At 41.0% G+C, this 16,630-nt stretch overlaps 1 protein-coding gene across 4 annotated transcripts in view; it reads left to right on the top strand.

Annotated features, from left to right (window-relative positions):
- The window catches only part of MARCHF1 (membrane associated ring-CH-type finger 1), a 554,749-nt gene that overhangs the window by 182,439 nt on the left and 355,680 nt on the right, over positions 1-16,630 (top strand). For 3 of the 4 annotated variants that reach the window (XM_073606075.1, XM_073606080.1, XM_073606083.1), the window contains one exon: positions 12,610-12,660. The exons of the other annotated variant lie outside the window; for it this stretch is intronic. In XM_073606075.1, the coding sequence (XP_073462176.1) occupies positions 12,610-12,660 (51 nt within the window). The remainder of the gene's footprint in view (positions 1-12,609; positions 12,661-16,630) is intronic. 4 annotated transcript variants of the gene reach the window in all.

The raw sequence follows: 16,630 nt of genomic DNA, 5'->3' as shown, positions 1-16,630 counted from the left end.
AGTAAAACTGTGCCCTGGTGCATGATTTATAGCAAAAATGTCACTTCACTGATGTTGTATCTCACCTGATTTCATTGATGTTCTGTCATATTCCTAATACAGTAATATATTACTGAATTTGCATTTTCCTTCATAGGGATGCTCTGCTCTATATAGTAATGCTCCACACCATATACAGTATATTGTCAAAAGTATTGGGTCACATGCCTTTGCACACACATGAACTTTAATAGCATCCCAGTCCCAAGGTCCGACGGTCTTTCCAACGGACTTTCCTAACAAACAGACTTGCCTAGACAGGATCACACCAAAGTCCGACGGATTCGTACATGATGACGTACGACCGGACTAAAATAAGGAAGTTGATAGCCAGTAGCCAATAGCTGCCCTAGCGTCGGTTTTCATCCGTTGGACTAGCATGCAGACGAGTGGATTTTTCGACTGGACTGGAGTTCGTCGGAAAGATTTGAAACATATTTCAAATCTAAAGTCTGTCTGATTTTTGCCAGAAAAAGTCCGCTGCAGGTCTGATGAAGCCCACACATGGTCGGATTGTCCGACAAATTCGTCCCTGTCGGACCAGTCCGGTCGAAAAGTCCGCTCGTGTGTACACGGCATTAGATGTATAATTTCAGAGAGCTCCTTTTTTCAAAGCATGGTTTACATCAGCTGATGCGTCTTATGAACAGCAATCTTAACATGTTTGAGTGACTTTTATCTCTCAAAGTAGACCCAAACCCCACCACCAAACTCATTTCATTAATTGGACTCTAAGTGTGCAAACTACTGACCCCAATTAGATTATAAACCTAAAAAAATACCCAAAACCCATATAATTCTCGATGCTTGATTTGATACCTGTTGTATTAGGCCAGGCCTCCTCAGCGTAGCAGCGAGAGCGGGCAGCCTTACAGGTGATCGGTTTGTTGGTGGGGGGAGATACAAGCATCGATTTCCCTGTATAGCTTTTAATAAAGCATCTGACAGCCGCTTCTCCTCCTCCCCCTACCGCGAGACTATCTCTTTCCTTTTCCGAACGCACAGAGTCAGTGATCACTGACTCTCTCCATTCATAACTGAGCATCGTCAACTGTGTTGATGATGCTTCAGTTTATGAATGGAGACGAGCCTCTGTCTCCTCAGTGTATCTCTCCAAAGCCAACAGGTCTGATAAAAAAAGAATTATAATAAATATTTAAAGGTTAAAAAAAAAAAACACTGACACCATCCACTCCCCCCTCCCATAAAAAAAGCAACTTATAAAAAAAAAAATAACAAAAAAATATAAGTCGTAAAAAAAAGTTTTAAAAAATAAAATAAATAAAAAACTACTGACAGTCAGCGCCTCATCAGTGCCCGTTAGTGCCATCTCATCAGTGCCCATCAGTGCTACCTATCAGTGCCCATCAGTGCTGCATATTAGTGCCTCCTCATCAGTGCCACCCCATCAGTGCCCATCAGTGCTGGATATAAGTGCCACCATCACATGACATAAAATAAATTATCCGTAATCGGTATCGCCAAGTACTTGAAAAAATATCGGTACTTATACTCGGTCTTTAAAAAATTGTATCGGTGCAACCCTTGTAGACATACTATAAATACATAAAGAGATGTACTTTTAAAGTACTATAAATAATCAACAAGATCCCAACAGAATAAAGTAAAAAGTTTTGTTTAAATGTATTACAAAAGATGTGTTTTTTTGTGCTCTATGTATCATAATCACGCATCTTAATACATACAGTATATATATTTTTTCAAACTTATGCACTAAATTTAAAAAAATCTGTTGTGAGTTTGTTGATTATTTATGTTAGCCTTTATTTAAAAGGCTAACATCACTTTATATATGTATATCTATAAAGCAACTTTTGGGATGCTGCCATAGAGCAAAAGGTTTTTTGTGTCTAGGACCATATACAGGTTGACCGATGGGAGTTGGACAGTTCTGAAAAAAACAGATCTCTGTAGATTTTCAACTCGAAATAGATTTATTTTTACAAAAACAGAGGTTGGCATTTGAGTTACTTATTCAGTTATGAAAACGATGTCATTTAGATAACGGCCATCCATTCGAATGCAGCTTTCAATCCTTCGCTTGAAAAATTGTCCATCACTTGGGCCACCAGCTGTTAATCAATTGTGAACACTTCTTGTCAGATCGCATCCTTCAATTCATTCAAATTACGGGGTTTATGAGTGCACACGCGGCTCTTCAGGTACCCCCATAGGAAGAAATCACATGATGACAAGTCAGGAGATGATGGGGGCCATGGCACATCGCCAAAACATGAAATGAGGCACCCAGGGAACATGTTTTGAAGAACTTCCATTGGTGCGTTGGCAGTATGCGCTGTGCCACCATCCTGCTGAAATGAAACCTTTCTCATTTTTATTCGTCGTCTTTGCAGTTCTGGTTAAAAGAAGTTGTTCAGCATGTGAATGTAACTTTCTGAATTAACAGTCACTGTTACGCTGTTTTCCTCAAAAAATACGGGCCCATAATGCCAAAGGGGGCAACTGCACATCACATTCTAACACGTGCAGAGTGGAGAGGTGTTTCTTGAGTGTTCCTAGGATTTTCGGGAGCCCAGTAACAAAGGTTCTGCTTATTTACTGTTCCATTCAAATGAAAATGAGCTTCATCGCTCATCATGATTATTGCGACTGGGAATGACTCTGTGTCGATCAATATTGAATTCTCGATGAAATAGCCGCTGTGTTACTGTGATAGACTCACTACTTCGAACAAAGCTGTCGTAAGCCAACAAATGATGTTGGGACGTCAATTGCTTCATTGTGACTGAATTGGCATTCCAGTGGGGGGAACGCCTAGCTCCTCCCCCTCCCATCACCACTTATCATGTACTACCTGTTCTCAAAAAAGGTGGGACTCCTATCGGTCACCCTGTACTATACATTATCTTGTTGTATTTCATCAAAAATAGCACAAGTAATTCCAGTTTCATGCATCAGACCAATAAAAGAAATTAATATACAGCTAAAATACACACAGTAAATGATTTCTAATTCTGGTTAACCATTGATGGAATAAACACATCTATACTACTCAATAAGACCACTCTGTTGCTTGCTGGATGAGCATTACTGTATCCTGGGTTAGCTCCCTGTTGATTGGACAGAGGGGATAGTGATGATACACTATGCAGTAGGAAGGCTGGAGATGGAGGCTAAATTGCCAAATCAGGAACTTAATTGCTTAAAGTAGAATGCCAGTCAAATGTTATCTAAGCTTAATCTGGCTCCCACCTTCTAAACCCTATAATAACTATCCTGTAAAGGAAAGATGTCTATATCTATTCTGAGGGCACTCCGGTGTGGCTCCGCCTGGACAGATGCGTAATTCATTCACAGATAATTGTGAATGAGAAAAATACAAGTCCTGTCTGCCACTGCCTCTGCAGAGGTACGGGCAGAAAGCCATAGAACATGTCTGCAGGAGCCTGACATCGTACCCGCGATTCACTGATTGTGGGTGCAATGCTCTGCAGGCTCCTGTGCAAGAAATAATAAATGCACATTTTGTTTCCTGCAAAAATATGTGCATTTATTATTTCTTGCAGAAAGGTGAATCTAGCCTTTAATACTTTCCTATTCCTATTCAGGCATATTGGTTTTAATTTTTTTCTTAGAATTATTTTTGTACAAATCCTCTTATCAAATACGTCAATAAAAAGCAACTAAAACATTACAATGGTGTTTTAATGTCATTGCTCACAAACATCCGAACCTGCATACATGATATGGAATTTTGTTAGAAATTATCAAATCAAGCAGAGCTTCCCATCTCGTTAGTAAAGTTACCACTTTTCTTAGATAATTGTCTTGTAATGTTGACAAAAATCTGTGCCCTTTACTAGGAAAAGTAGCTTTAATGTCTCACTCTGGATAATTGATGTCACCCTTAATAATAAACCAGAAAAATATATGTGCTTCCAGCTTTTCAAACCTCTTTTAATCAGCAAATGCCAAACACCTTCTATTTAAATAAATTACCTTAATATATCACTGTTTTAAGTAATATTTATCACTCATAATATGCACTCAATTTCTACTGGCTTTTTTTTCAGATTGTGGCAGTGTTTGATCTTCAGCACTTTTTATATGAGATGGCTTATAACAAGTTCCAAAAAGCATATTGTACTTTATCTTCATCATTTTTGTTTGCCCATGTGAACTTCTTGCTGTCACAGTCATCACAGATAATTAATTCACGACTGGTGTGACACAAGATTTTACAGACGGACAAACCTCTATCCTTCTTTTGTTGTGTTGTCCATTTCTGAAATTATTCCAGCTACATTTCCATTTTACTCGCTATATTAAATTCCCTGCAAAACATCAGCGATTTCCGTGAGCAAATGTTGTTTGTAATAATTCTCATTCTCATATTTGCTACTGTGCTACTGTCACTGACAATATATATATATATATATATATATATATATATATATATATATATTGTAACAGTACAATGTCACGGTGTCGAGTTGAGTCAAGTGTCACTCAGGATTCTCATTCATACAAGTTCAGCTACTCCAGGATGTATGTTTGTTGCATGGGAAACTAATTGTTCAGTGTTCCCTAGAATTAGTAAGTTCTGATATGCAGTAGGTCCTGGAGCTTCATAAAGACTTTGGGAGGGATGAAGTCTCCAGTCCTGGTTCCATGTTTTGTGAGCTAGTAGCTCCCACTGATTGTACAAGTATGCACAGGCATTTTAGGATAGGTGTGGGCCCTAGTTCACGATTCCACCCAGGAGAGAGGAGGTCAGTAAAGTCAGGAGGTCAGCTAGTGAAGCTAGAGGTGCTTGTGTGCACAGTTTGGAATTTGACTTTGAGCTGAACCGGCCGAGATTTGAACCATCTATGGCCGGCCTTAAGGTGGATAAAATGCATTAAGATAAAAAACCTTCTGCCTTTACAACTCCTTTAAGAATCTTCAGTTGACACTTCCTTGAGTGTCAATCTCCTAGTCCCATACTCTGTTTAGTGGTTCCTCCCACTGACCTCTACATTACTATTGGAAAGAGTAGTAATGTATGAGTTAACCTAAGAAACCACTGAGAGCAACAGGATTGTGCAGAACATGACCCTCCCAAAAGGGCTGGTTTTTGAAAAAAAATTCGGAAATCTGTATTTTTTTTTTTTTTGGTCAGATATGGTCACAGTAATTATATTATAATTATCACATAATCATGTCAATCCATAATTTATTTTCCTTGTCATTGATAGGATGAATCTCTTGCCGGCTTATTATACTCTTTGGGCTCCATTGATGAGATATCTCTTCACCAGTTTGTGTTCCACCCTCATGGCCCAATGAAGGTGTAAGCCTTAGGTTGCTGGGCTCCACAACTGTTTTATTCTATATTATGGAGAAACAACAGAACATCACGGTTGTCATAGTCGTGTGCACAGGGTGTGCTGGGTGTCCCTGGGCACACCCTAATCACCGTGATGTCTCCCGAGATCTGCTGTGAAAAGCTGCATCCAAGCAGTGTGTAGCCCATGCTGCCTGTGAAACCGTTTCACATTCAGCAGATCGTGAGGCTTACCAGAGCTGCTCAGTGTGTGAAACTGTCAGGTAATGTAACTGCATGCATGGAGAGGGACCAGCTGTCACAACTCAGCCGCAATGTCGGAGATGGGCAGGGCTGAACAGCTATCAAACACCAGCCAATGGGATGGGGTCTGGGTGGGTCGCTGACATTTATGTGGCTCCGCCCCCTTTCTTAAGCAGCCCAATCATTGGTGTTTGATATCTGCTCGGTCCCGCCCAGGCGTCATGGCGTCTGCTGCATGTGAAACTCCCTCTCTCCTTTGTCAGTGTCCATGAGCGCTGCCAATCAGAGCCCATCAGTGCTGCCTATCAGTGCCAATCAATGCTGCCAATAAGTGTCCATCAATGCTGCCTATTAGTACCAATGAATGCTGCCAACCAGTGCCCATCAGTACAGCCTATCAGTGCCCATCAGTGTAGCTTTTCAGTGCCCATTACTGCCAATCAATGCTGCCAATCAGTGTTCATCAGTGCTGCCTATCAGTGCCCATCAGTGCCATCTATCAGTGCCACTTAGTGCCCATCAGTGCTGCCTATCAGTGCCCATCAAGGCTGCCTATCAGTGCCCATCAGTGCCATCTATCAGTGCTACTTATACTGCCAATTGGTGTCCATCAGTGCTGCCTATCAGTGCCAATCAGTGCTGCCTATTAATGCCAATCAGTGCCTATCAGTGCTGCCAATTAGTGCCCATCAGTGCTGCCTATTAGTGCCTATCAGTGCTGCCTATCAGTGCCAATTAGTGCCCATAAGTGCTGCCTATCAGTGCCTATCAGTGCTGGCTATTAATGGCAATCAGTGCTGCCTATCAGTGCCAATCAGTGCCCATCAGTGCCACCTATCAGTGCCAATCAGTGCTGACAATCAGTGCCCACCAGTGCTGCATATAAGTGCCAGTCAGTGCTGCCAGTCAGTGCCACCTATCAGTGCCAATCAGTGCTGCCTATTAGTGCCACCTATCAGTGCCCATCAGTGCTGCCAATTACTGCCCATCAATGCTGCCAATTAGTGCAGCCTATCAATGGCAATCAGTGCCCATCAGTGCTGCCTATCTGTGCCAATCAGTGCCACCTATCAGTACCAATTAGGGCCCATTAGTGCCACCAATCAGTGCCCATCATTGCTGCCTATCGGTGGCTATCAGTGCCCATCAGTGCTGCCAATCAGTGCCAAATAGCGTTAACAATCTGTGCTGCCTATCAGTAGGCATCAGTGCTGCCTATCAGTGCCCATCCGTGCTGCCAATCAGTTTCACCAATCAGTGTCAATCAGGGGCACCTATTAGTGCCCATCAGTGCTGCCAGTCAGTGCTACATATCAGTGCCCATCAGTGCCTATCAGTGCTGTCAATCAGTGCCCATCAGTGCTGCCAATCGGTGCCCATCAGTGCCGCCAATCGGTGACAATCAGTTCTGACAATCAGTGCCCACCAGTGCTGCCTATCAGTGCCAATTAGTGCTGCCAGTCAGTACTGCCTATCAGTGCCAATCATTGTGGCCTATTAGTGACACCTATCAGTGCCCATCAGTGCTGCCAATTACTGCCCATCAATGCTGCCAATCAGTGCCAATCAGGGCTGCCAATCAATGCAGCCTATCAATGCCAATCAGTGCTACCTATCAGTGCTGCTAATCAGTGCCACCTATCAGTGGAAATCAGGATCCATCAGTGCTGCCAATCAGTGCCAATTAGTGCTAACAATCTGTGTTGCCTATCAGTGGACAAAAGCGCTGCCTGTCAGTGCCCATCTGTGCTGCCACTCAGTGCCAAATATCAGTGCCCATCCGTGCTGCCAATCAATGCCACCTATCAGTGTCAATCAGGGGCACCTATTAGTGCCCATCAGTGCTGCCAATCATTGCTGCCAATCAGTGCTGCCTATCAGTGCCCATCAGTGCTGCCAATCAGTGCCCATCAGTGCTGCCAATCAGTGCTCATCAGTGCACCAAGTGCAGGGATGGGGAGATAAACTCTGCAGCCAGGCACATTGTTCATGTGTGTGTGTGTGTGTGTGGGGGGGGGTGGCCTGGTGGAGCACAACTGAAATCTGTCAATGTTTTTTAATGCCACATGCCAATCTTTAGTACAGTATAAGGCCCCTTTAACACGTGCGGACTGTTCAGATCCGCCTGTCAGTTTTTTCAGGCAGATCTGAACTGGCGCTCCATACATCTCTATGGAGTGTCGGATGTCAGCGGTGACATGTCCGCTGACATCCGATCCGCCCCGATCCGATCTGCAAAAAAAAAAAAAATTGGATCGGAACGGATGAAAACGGACAGGCGGTCTGTAATCATCCGATCCCCCCAAAGGGGAAAGCGGAGCTCTGACAGGTCCGTCCCTGCACAGAGTGCAGAGGAGGACTTGTCATCCCCTGGCTGAGCGGGGATCAACTGAGCTATCCCTGCTGAGCAAGCGGAGGAGTAAAAACGGATCCGCACGTGTGAAAAGGGCCTAACAGGTGATCACCACACCACTATTTACAATAAACTACTGGAGGTAAAGTCAAAAAAGTGTCAGTAAAAGGCCTGCTGCTAAGCAGTGTTACGTGTATTCCCACACCACACAGCCCACAGCGCTAACTTACTAATCAATAACTTAATAATGGTGGAACCATCTAATGTATGGAAATCTCAATTACCTTCAATAATACCATAATAGCGGTCTCTGTGATACGCAACTTCACATATAATACACATCAAACTGAAAGCAAGACATCAAAATATAAACTTAGCAGGGATGGTGAAAACTCCTCTTCAGATAATTGCAATACAAATTAAGTTCAAGTGCATTAACTTTTTAGTTTGGAGGTTCACACCATTATAGCACTTTGGAATTTTTATTTTTTAGATTGTTACACTTAATTTTATATGTTTTTGTTAATATTATAAGCCCAACCCCTGAAAAACAACCCCACACCATAATCCCCCTCCACCAAATGATTTGGACCAGTGCACAAAGCAAGATTCATAAAGACATGGATGAGAGAGTTTGGGGTGGAGGAACCTGACTGGCCTGCACAGAGTCCTGACCTCAACCTGATAGAACACGTTTGGAATGAATTAGAGCAGAGACTACGAGCCAGGCCTTCTCGTCCAACATCAGTGCCTGACCTCACAAATGCGCTTTTGAAAGAATGATCAAACATTCCCATAGACACACTAAACCTTGTGGACAGCCTTCCCAGAAGAGTTGAAGCTGTTATAGCTGCAAAGGCTGGGCCAACTCAATATTGAACCCTACGGACTAAGACTGGGATGCCATTAAAGTTTGTGTGCGTGTAAAGGCAGGTGTCCCAATACTTTTGACAATATCATGTGTATATATATATATATATATATATATACATATATATATATATATATATATATACACACACAAATGTGTATATATGTGTATAGTGTGTAATGTGTATAGTGTTTGAGCTTTGGGGTGCACACCCTAATGCAATAGGCTGTGCACACCTATGACGGTTGTATAAATTGCTAATATCTACTATGGTTGGTTGCAACTGGGAAACCTGGTGTAAATATAATGCCATTGGAGTATAAAAATCCAGTGGGTGTTTCCGTTGGCTAGTAACCACAAAAAATTAAGAAGCGTTTTGACGGGGCACACACGGGGGGTCAAAAATGTTATATATTGCAGCCTACTTATCTTTAGATACGATCCATTCTTCTTCTTTCTGGTCTTTTCTTTATTTTAAACTTTTGATCCTGCCAGTAACACACTTCCTGTACTAGAGTGACAATGCTCAATTTACTCTATCTATAGATGAGCAGTGTTGTCACCCTAGGTCAGGAAGTGTATTAGGGCTACAGAACACCTCCCCCTCTCCTCATTTCCATAATATAGGGAGAGGAGGGGAATGGTGTGTAGTTCAAAGAGAGAACCCAGGCAGTAATAATTACATTGGTAAAAATTTCAGAGAACTGCCAAATCACTACAGGAGGTAATATAGCCATTGAATTTCTGACAGGAGCAACAGGTATTTTTTGTACATATTGAACATATACAGTAGTACCTTGGATTATGAGCATAATTTGTTCCAGAAGCATGCTTGTAATCCAAAGCACTCACATATCAAAGCGAGTTTCCCCATAAGAATCAATGGAAACTCAGATAATGCATTCCAATGTCACTGCTAGTGTATGTACTACCACATGTGGCCAGAGGTGGGGGGGGGTGGTAGAGAAGCTCGGAGACCACTCGGAGACACTCTGAGACACTCAGAAACCTGCATGTCTCCAAGTGTCTCTGAGTGTCTCTGGCGCCCCCCTACCTCTGGCCACAAGCGGTACTGCACACCCCAGAGGCTTGAATCCTGCTCATCTTGTGACAACGCTCACAAATCAAGTCAGGATTAAAAAAAAAAACAGCTCGTATTGCGAAACGCTAGTAAACCATGTCGCTCGCAATCCGAGGTTTTACTGTACAACTAAATGTTTTCAATTGTGTATTTAACAGACCAAAGGGGAGTAAACAAGAGATGTTCATTGTTAGGGTTTACATACACCTAAAACAAAATGTTTTATGTTTTTTAGTTTGTAATTATATGCTATATGTGCATCGATGAGATTCTATTTATATGTTACAAATACAGTCTGCTTTTTCTGTTTAAAGTAATATCAAAGAATTTTGTTGTTAAAATAAAAGAGGTTATACTTAACTGCTCTATGCAATCATATTGCACAGAGCAGTCCCTTACCTCCCCTTTAGCAGCCCCCCCACTCCTTCCTCCTCCAGTGCCTACTTAGCAAGCTGAGTGGTTAGGGGGCACCTGTGCTCACCCGACCAATGGCTGTGTGCGTCCATAGACACACACAGTGTATGTAAGTCATGTCTTCACTGGCTCCTGACAGGAGTTTGACTGACAGCAGCACGAATCTATGGAGTCTATTGGAGGAGTCAGTTACGTGTTTAGGGGCAGAGAGAGAACAGATAGTCTGACTTTTTTATTTTATTGCAGAGAAAAGATTTTTGTTTTTGATTTTAGAGCCACTTTAATAACAAAACATAATGATTGTACTCTGCATGTTTCTCTCTGCACACATCTCCTCAGACTGATTCAAAAAGTGCTATATCTAGGTGGCTTATCCTTAAACCTCTTCATCTTCACCTAATCAGTTGTTGAGTGTGCTGAGAGCATTGTCTGAAATAAGGCATTAGAGAACTTTTATGTCTGTATAGGAAACACCATCATCAATGCATGGGAAACTAACCAAGGATGTGAAAATCATATATACTGTATATTTACAGTACAAAAAATGTCTGCACTTCTTTTTAAATCTATTAAATATAAGAAAGTGCAGTAACTTTTAAAGACTTTTTAAAGATCACACATATATATATATATATATATATATGTATATATATATATATATATACTATATTATCAAAAGTATTAGGACACCTGCCTTTACACGCACATGAACTTTAATGGCATCCCAGTCTTAGTCCGAAGGGTTCAATATTGAGTTGGCCCACCCTTTGCAGCTATAACAGCTTCAACTCTTCTGGGAAGACTGTCCACAAGGTTTAGGAGTGTGTCTATGGGAATGTGTGACCAGTCTTCCAAAAGTGCATTTGTGAGGTCAGGCACTGATGTTGGAGAGAAGGCCTGGCTTGCAGTCTCCACTCTAATTCATCCCAAAATTGTTCTATTGGTTGAGGCCAGGATTCTGTGCAGGCCAATCAAGTTCCTCCACCCCAAACTCGCTCATCCATGTCTTTATGGACTTTTTTTGTGCACTGGTCCAAATCATTTGGTGGAGAGGAGATTATGGTGTGGGGTTGTTTTTCAGGGGTTGGGCTTGGCCCCTTAGTTCCAGTGAAGGGAACTCTTAAGGCGTCAGCGTACCAAGACATTTTGGACAATTTCATGCTCCCAACTTTGTGGGAACAGTTTGGGGATGGTCCCTTCCTGTTCCAACATGACTGCGCACCAGTGCACAAAGCAGATCCATAAAGACATGGATGAGTGAGTTTGGGGTGGAGGAACCTAACTAGCCTGCACATCAACACGATAGAACACCTTTGGGATGAATTAGAGCAGAGTCTATGAACCAGGTCTTCTCGTCCAACATCAGTGCCTGACGGTACAAATGTGCTTCTGGAATAACGGTCAAACATTCCCATAGACACACTCCTAAACCTGGTGGACATCCTTACCAGAAGAGTTGAAGCTGTTATAGCTGCAAAGGGTGGGCCAACTCAATATTGAACCCTGCGGACTAAGGCCCCTTTCACATGGACGGACAGTATGTCTGTTTTTCATCCATCCGTTTTCGAATGAAAAACGGACATACATGTATTCCTATGGGATAGTGGATGTCAGCGGATGAACATCAGTCTCCTCTGTGCTCCATTTCTGATGACGGAGGAAAACCCTACTTTTCCACCTGTCTGCAGATCGGATGGGATGAAAACGGACTCTATAGTCTGTCTTCATTCGATCTCCCATAGAGGAGAGTGGCGCTCTGACAGGTCGGTCCATGCACAGTGTGCAGAGACAGACCTGTCATCTGCCTGCTCAGCGGGGATCGGCGGAGCCCGTACACGGACACGTCCGTGTGAAAGGGCCCTTAGGCTGGGATGCCATTAAAGTTGACGTGTGTATAATGGGCAGGCGTCCCAATACTTTTGACAATATAGTGTATATAATACAGCATATATGATAAATATACTTTCAGGGAAGTTTGATAACTAGAACACCCACAATCAATACTCACTGAAAACATACCTTAGTTATTCTTAAGATTATTTGCTCTGCAGGAAATTAGTAGATAACTCAGTTCAAGTTATTTTTTTTTCACGCTTTCAAACTCTGAAGCCAAAACTGTATAATCAACACACGTCAGTACAATACTTTGATAATTATAGCATTTAAAGACATCAATTCAAACTCCAGTGTTCTACCTAGTAATTAAATCTAATTGACACAGCATGGATGAAAGTGAAGCTAGAAGATACAATCCTACATACTTATCACACCTATTTTGGTAATCTAATTTTGTTTTGCAGAATGACAAATCCCTTGGGCGCTCAGCAAGTCGATCAAGCAACATTTCAAAGGTTTGTGAAACATGTTATCTCTTCTTGTGCTTGATAAAGTACATTTAGGTGCCCAGACATAGCTTTACATTATTTAGTGTGTATTATATGCACATCTTGTATAGCACCTGTCAGCTCCAGTTAACACTATCTGACTTTAATTCATGCGATACGCTGTCAGTCCAATTTGCACATGTCAAGTTTTTTTCATGGCATATTGCTTACATACAAAGAAAAATATTTGCTAAAGACAACATGTCATGTGCAAATACAGTTTTCTTTTCTTCGCCCCAATTACTAACTTCCTAACTGTAACTTATGATACAAGAATGTGTTAATAAATAAATATTATTATGGACATTTCACATAACGGCGTGTATAAAAGCATAAGCCATCAAATATTAAACACCCCGAATTACAATAAAAACATACACTATTCATAGGAATGTTTTCTGTCTTGTGATATGAAAGATGTGTTTTTTGGCTTGTTTTGCTGTAATAACAGCCCTTCTTGTATAGTCCAAAGGTGGGGGACATGTCTCATTGTTCAAGTCAGTCTGCTGACTGATTCCCCTGTCAGCACAGACAGTTCTCTGCAATAAATCGGGCTGCAATTGCGGCAAAATCGCAACACACAAAGCTTGTTGCTCAAAAAGGAGCAGGAGCTTCTTTTGGGTGACAGTGTCATACTTTGCAATTTGACGGAATTTATCGTGTGACAAAATTGTACTGCGATTGGGGTACCATTAAGAAGTAGTGGCATCGCAGCATTGCTGCTATTTGGAATCTTGGGCCAAATCGTGGCGATTCCGCCCGTGATTCAAGTCGCCTAGGTGTGACTGGAGCCTTACAGTTAAGATCCCAAGTAAAAACTTTTTATTATTCTTTGCCTATTGATGTGATTGTGTTTTATAATGTATCTCTTTGTAAAACTGAAAATGCATTCCTTGAAAAAAAAATCAAAGTCATGTTTAGAAGATTTAACGTGATTGTAAATGATCACCTTGTAAAAACAGCCCATTTAGTTTAAAATAGAAATGAAAGGCAAAACACTTGTGTATAGATATAAAAATAAACATTTTAAATACCTTTTTTCCCTTTTTTATAAGTGATCACATTCCCTCTGTTCTCAGCTGCATAAGAGCTGGGGGGAGGGGGGAGAAGCAGCAGTACATTGAGCTTTCCAGTGAAAGGCTGTACAGGGGTGTGTCAAGTCTGATAATTGGAGGAGAGCAGGCTGAGTTCCCAGCACAGCTTGAGAACTGACCACGGTGTGCTCTCCTGCTTAGTGTGGTCAGTTTTTAATAGGAAAGCAGAGGGACTGGCAGAAACAACAGGGATTTCACACAAAGGAAGCATTATAAAGAGAGCAGGAGACTTTTTCATACAAGTACATGGTACAGCAGGCACATATCAGGAATATGAAATGTTGTGTTTACATATTCTTTAAACCTCTGGAAGGCTGCCCCTGAACTAGGAAATTATTTTCAGATACTGTTAATTCTTTAGCATTAAACATAATCTGGAGCAAGATGGCCAGAAACAGCGGCACTTACCGGAATATACTTCACCATGTTGTGCAGAGTATTGAAATTATGCGCTGGAAGCTTCTTGGATACAGCAATAGCTTTTCTTTAATGGAGAAATATCAGAACATAATAACCAAAAAAATAATTGTTCCAAACCTCCTTTCTATTAAATCAACTTTAATAGCTTGGAAACATATTCTATCTAAAACTAAAAAGAGAAACTTGTTCACTAGAATAGCATTGCCCACAAGAATAATAGACTACTGTAAAATATGTCAATCAACGAAAGAATGGACCAAACAAGACTTCCAAACTTATAACTGCCTACAAGCACACTTCAAGAACATAGAGGAAGGGAAATTCAGCAAATGCGCATATCTAAAAAATATAATCCTTTCTGACAAAATTGATATCCCAACAGAAATATGGAAATATTTTCACACACTATTTTCACAAATTTCAAAAAGTACAACCTTCTCTCTTCTTCTTCCGGTTTTCTTCTGCGGTTTTATATTACCAGTGTACACATCTGTACACCCACATTCCTGGACTATTAGGTACTACATTGTAAGGTATCTGCATATTGCGCCTTGTTACTTGTTTAGTCTCCTCTTCTTCCCCAGAGGAAAAAAATCCTAACATGGGGACAATGGCATAAAGCCCTATTGATCACTAGTAAAGCATCCTCATGTATAGAACATTGGGATAATTCACAAAAAAATTCTTAACAGATGGTACCTGACACCTTATAGATTATCCAAAATATTCCCTTCCATCTGCTGGAGGTGTGAGGAATTAGTGGGAAACGTATACCATATTCTTTGGTCATGCAAGAATCTTACAAGTTTTTGGAACTCAGTTTCCTCCTTTATTGAAGAACTTACAGGTAATTTAACAGAACTGACAGCGGCAACAGCATTATTAGGATTAAATCTAGATATATACCCACATTGCTATAGAACAATAGTATCACATATCCTGATAGCAGCAAGACTTACCATTGCCAATATGTGGAAATGCACAGAAGCTCCTAACTTTTCAAATGTCATTATAAGACTAAACACTCAGGCCCAATATGAAATGCATTCAAAAATTTCTCTATCACTATCTTCAAAAAAAAAAAATAAGGCAAGTTTGGATAAACAACCCAAGAGCCTCCAATTACTTAAAGAATAGTGATATATGATATACCAAGATATTGCATTTCTTATAGACCCCTCTTCTTCTTTTCATTCCTAAAAATTTGAATATTTGATGACCAGCTCCTGCCTACAGTATAATCCCACTTGCGGTGGATGGTAGCGGGATATCAAACTTCAGATATTGTACCTTAAAGTTATTATTACTTCTTGTTATTTATTCCCCAATTTTTGGTATTATCTGTTCTATGCAATATGATAATCAATACCAATTAATTGTATTCATCTATACTGGAATGTATTTTGTAAAAAATAATACAAATTTAAAGTGTAAAAAAAAGAAATATCAGAACATATCTTTACATCATGGAGACAGGAGCAGGAAAAGGAGGATACAACTACATACACTGAGAGAGATAACACATCCTCTGATTACATTAGCATAGATAAACACTACAGTGCCACCTGCTGGATAGATAGGTATAATGCATACAGTCTATAGTTCACAGTACTTTATATTATATACTGCTGTCCTTCCAACACACCATACTGTTCCCCAATCACAACACATTGCCTTTCTAGAGTGTCTCCCCCATTGCATTACATCCAGCCACCCCATTGGTCACAATACACCCCCCTCCAGAATACCTTACCCCCCTCAGAGTGAACCCCAGGCAACCTCAACCTCCAGTTACATTGCTCACTGACCAACTCACCCACTGGTCACAGTAGATCCCTCCTGATCACCTCACACTTAATGCTGTTGTGACAATCAGCTCCATTCCACACACTTACCTGTTCTGAAATGGGCACACCTTTGCTAGTTTTAATAAGTACAAAAGGTTTTATTTAAACAGGTATGTTATTTTAAACAGGTTGTGTCAACAGCTTGCTTTCATAGGCAAAGTACTCAACTGCATGTTATGTTGACAGAGCTCTGTAGCTTTGGCTGTCATCAATTACTGTATATTATACATTGAGAGATAAGTCAGACTGTAAAAGTAAAGGCCAATTCATTTGAAACAGCTGATGTATATTCTGTTTATATTATTTGTCTTCATGCAATGTACTGTATAAACCGCAGCCATACAATACCACCAGAAAACTGATATGGCTATTGAAAGTTTGCAATTTTACTGTTTTCTGTGTCAACTCTCCATCTCCATCCCGCATTTCAGACTATGAATAAACATCTATGTACTCCCTCAACATTTATATCTACCTATACACCTCTTCTTAAGCCCCTAGTGCCTGAGTTAGGTTAAGAAGACCGCATTCTAACCAAAATGTCTCCACAGTGATAGCACTGCTTGATTTCTGGTG

This window comes from Aquarana catesbeiana, linkage group LG01 (genome assembly GCF_042186555.1).
Source record: "Aquarana catesbeiana isolate 2022-GZ linkage group LG01, ASM4218655v1, whole genome shotgun sequence".
NCBI lineage: Eukaryota > Metazoa > Chordata > Amphibia > Anura > Ranidae > Aquarana > Aquarana catesbeiana.
The sequence above is the reverse complement of the archived record's forward strand: the minus strand, read 5'-3'. Positions and strand labels throughout refer to the sequence as shown.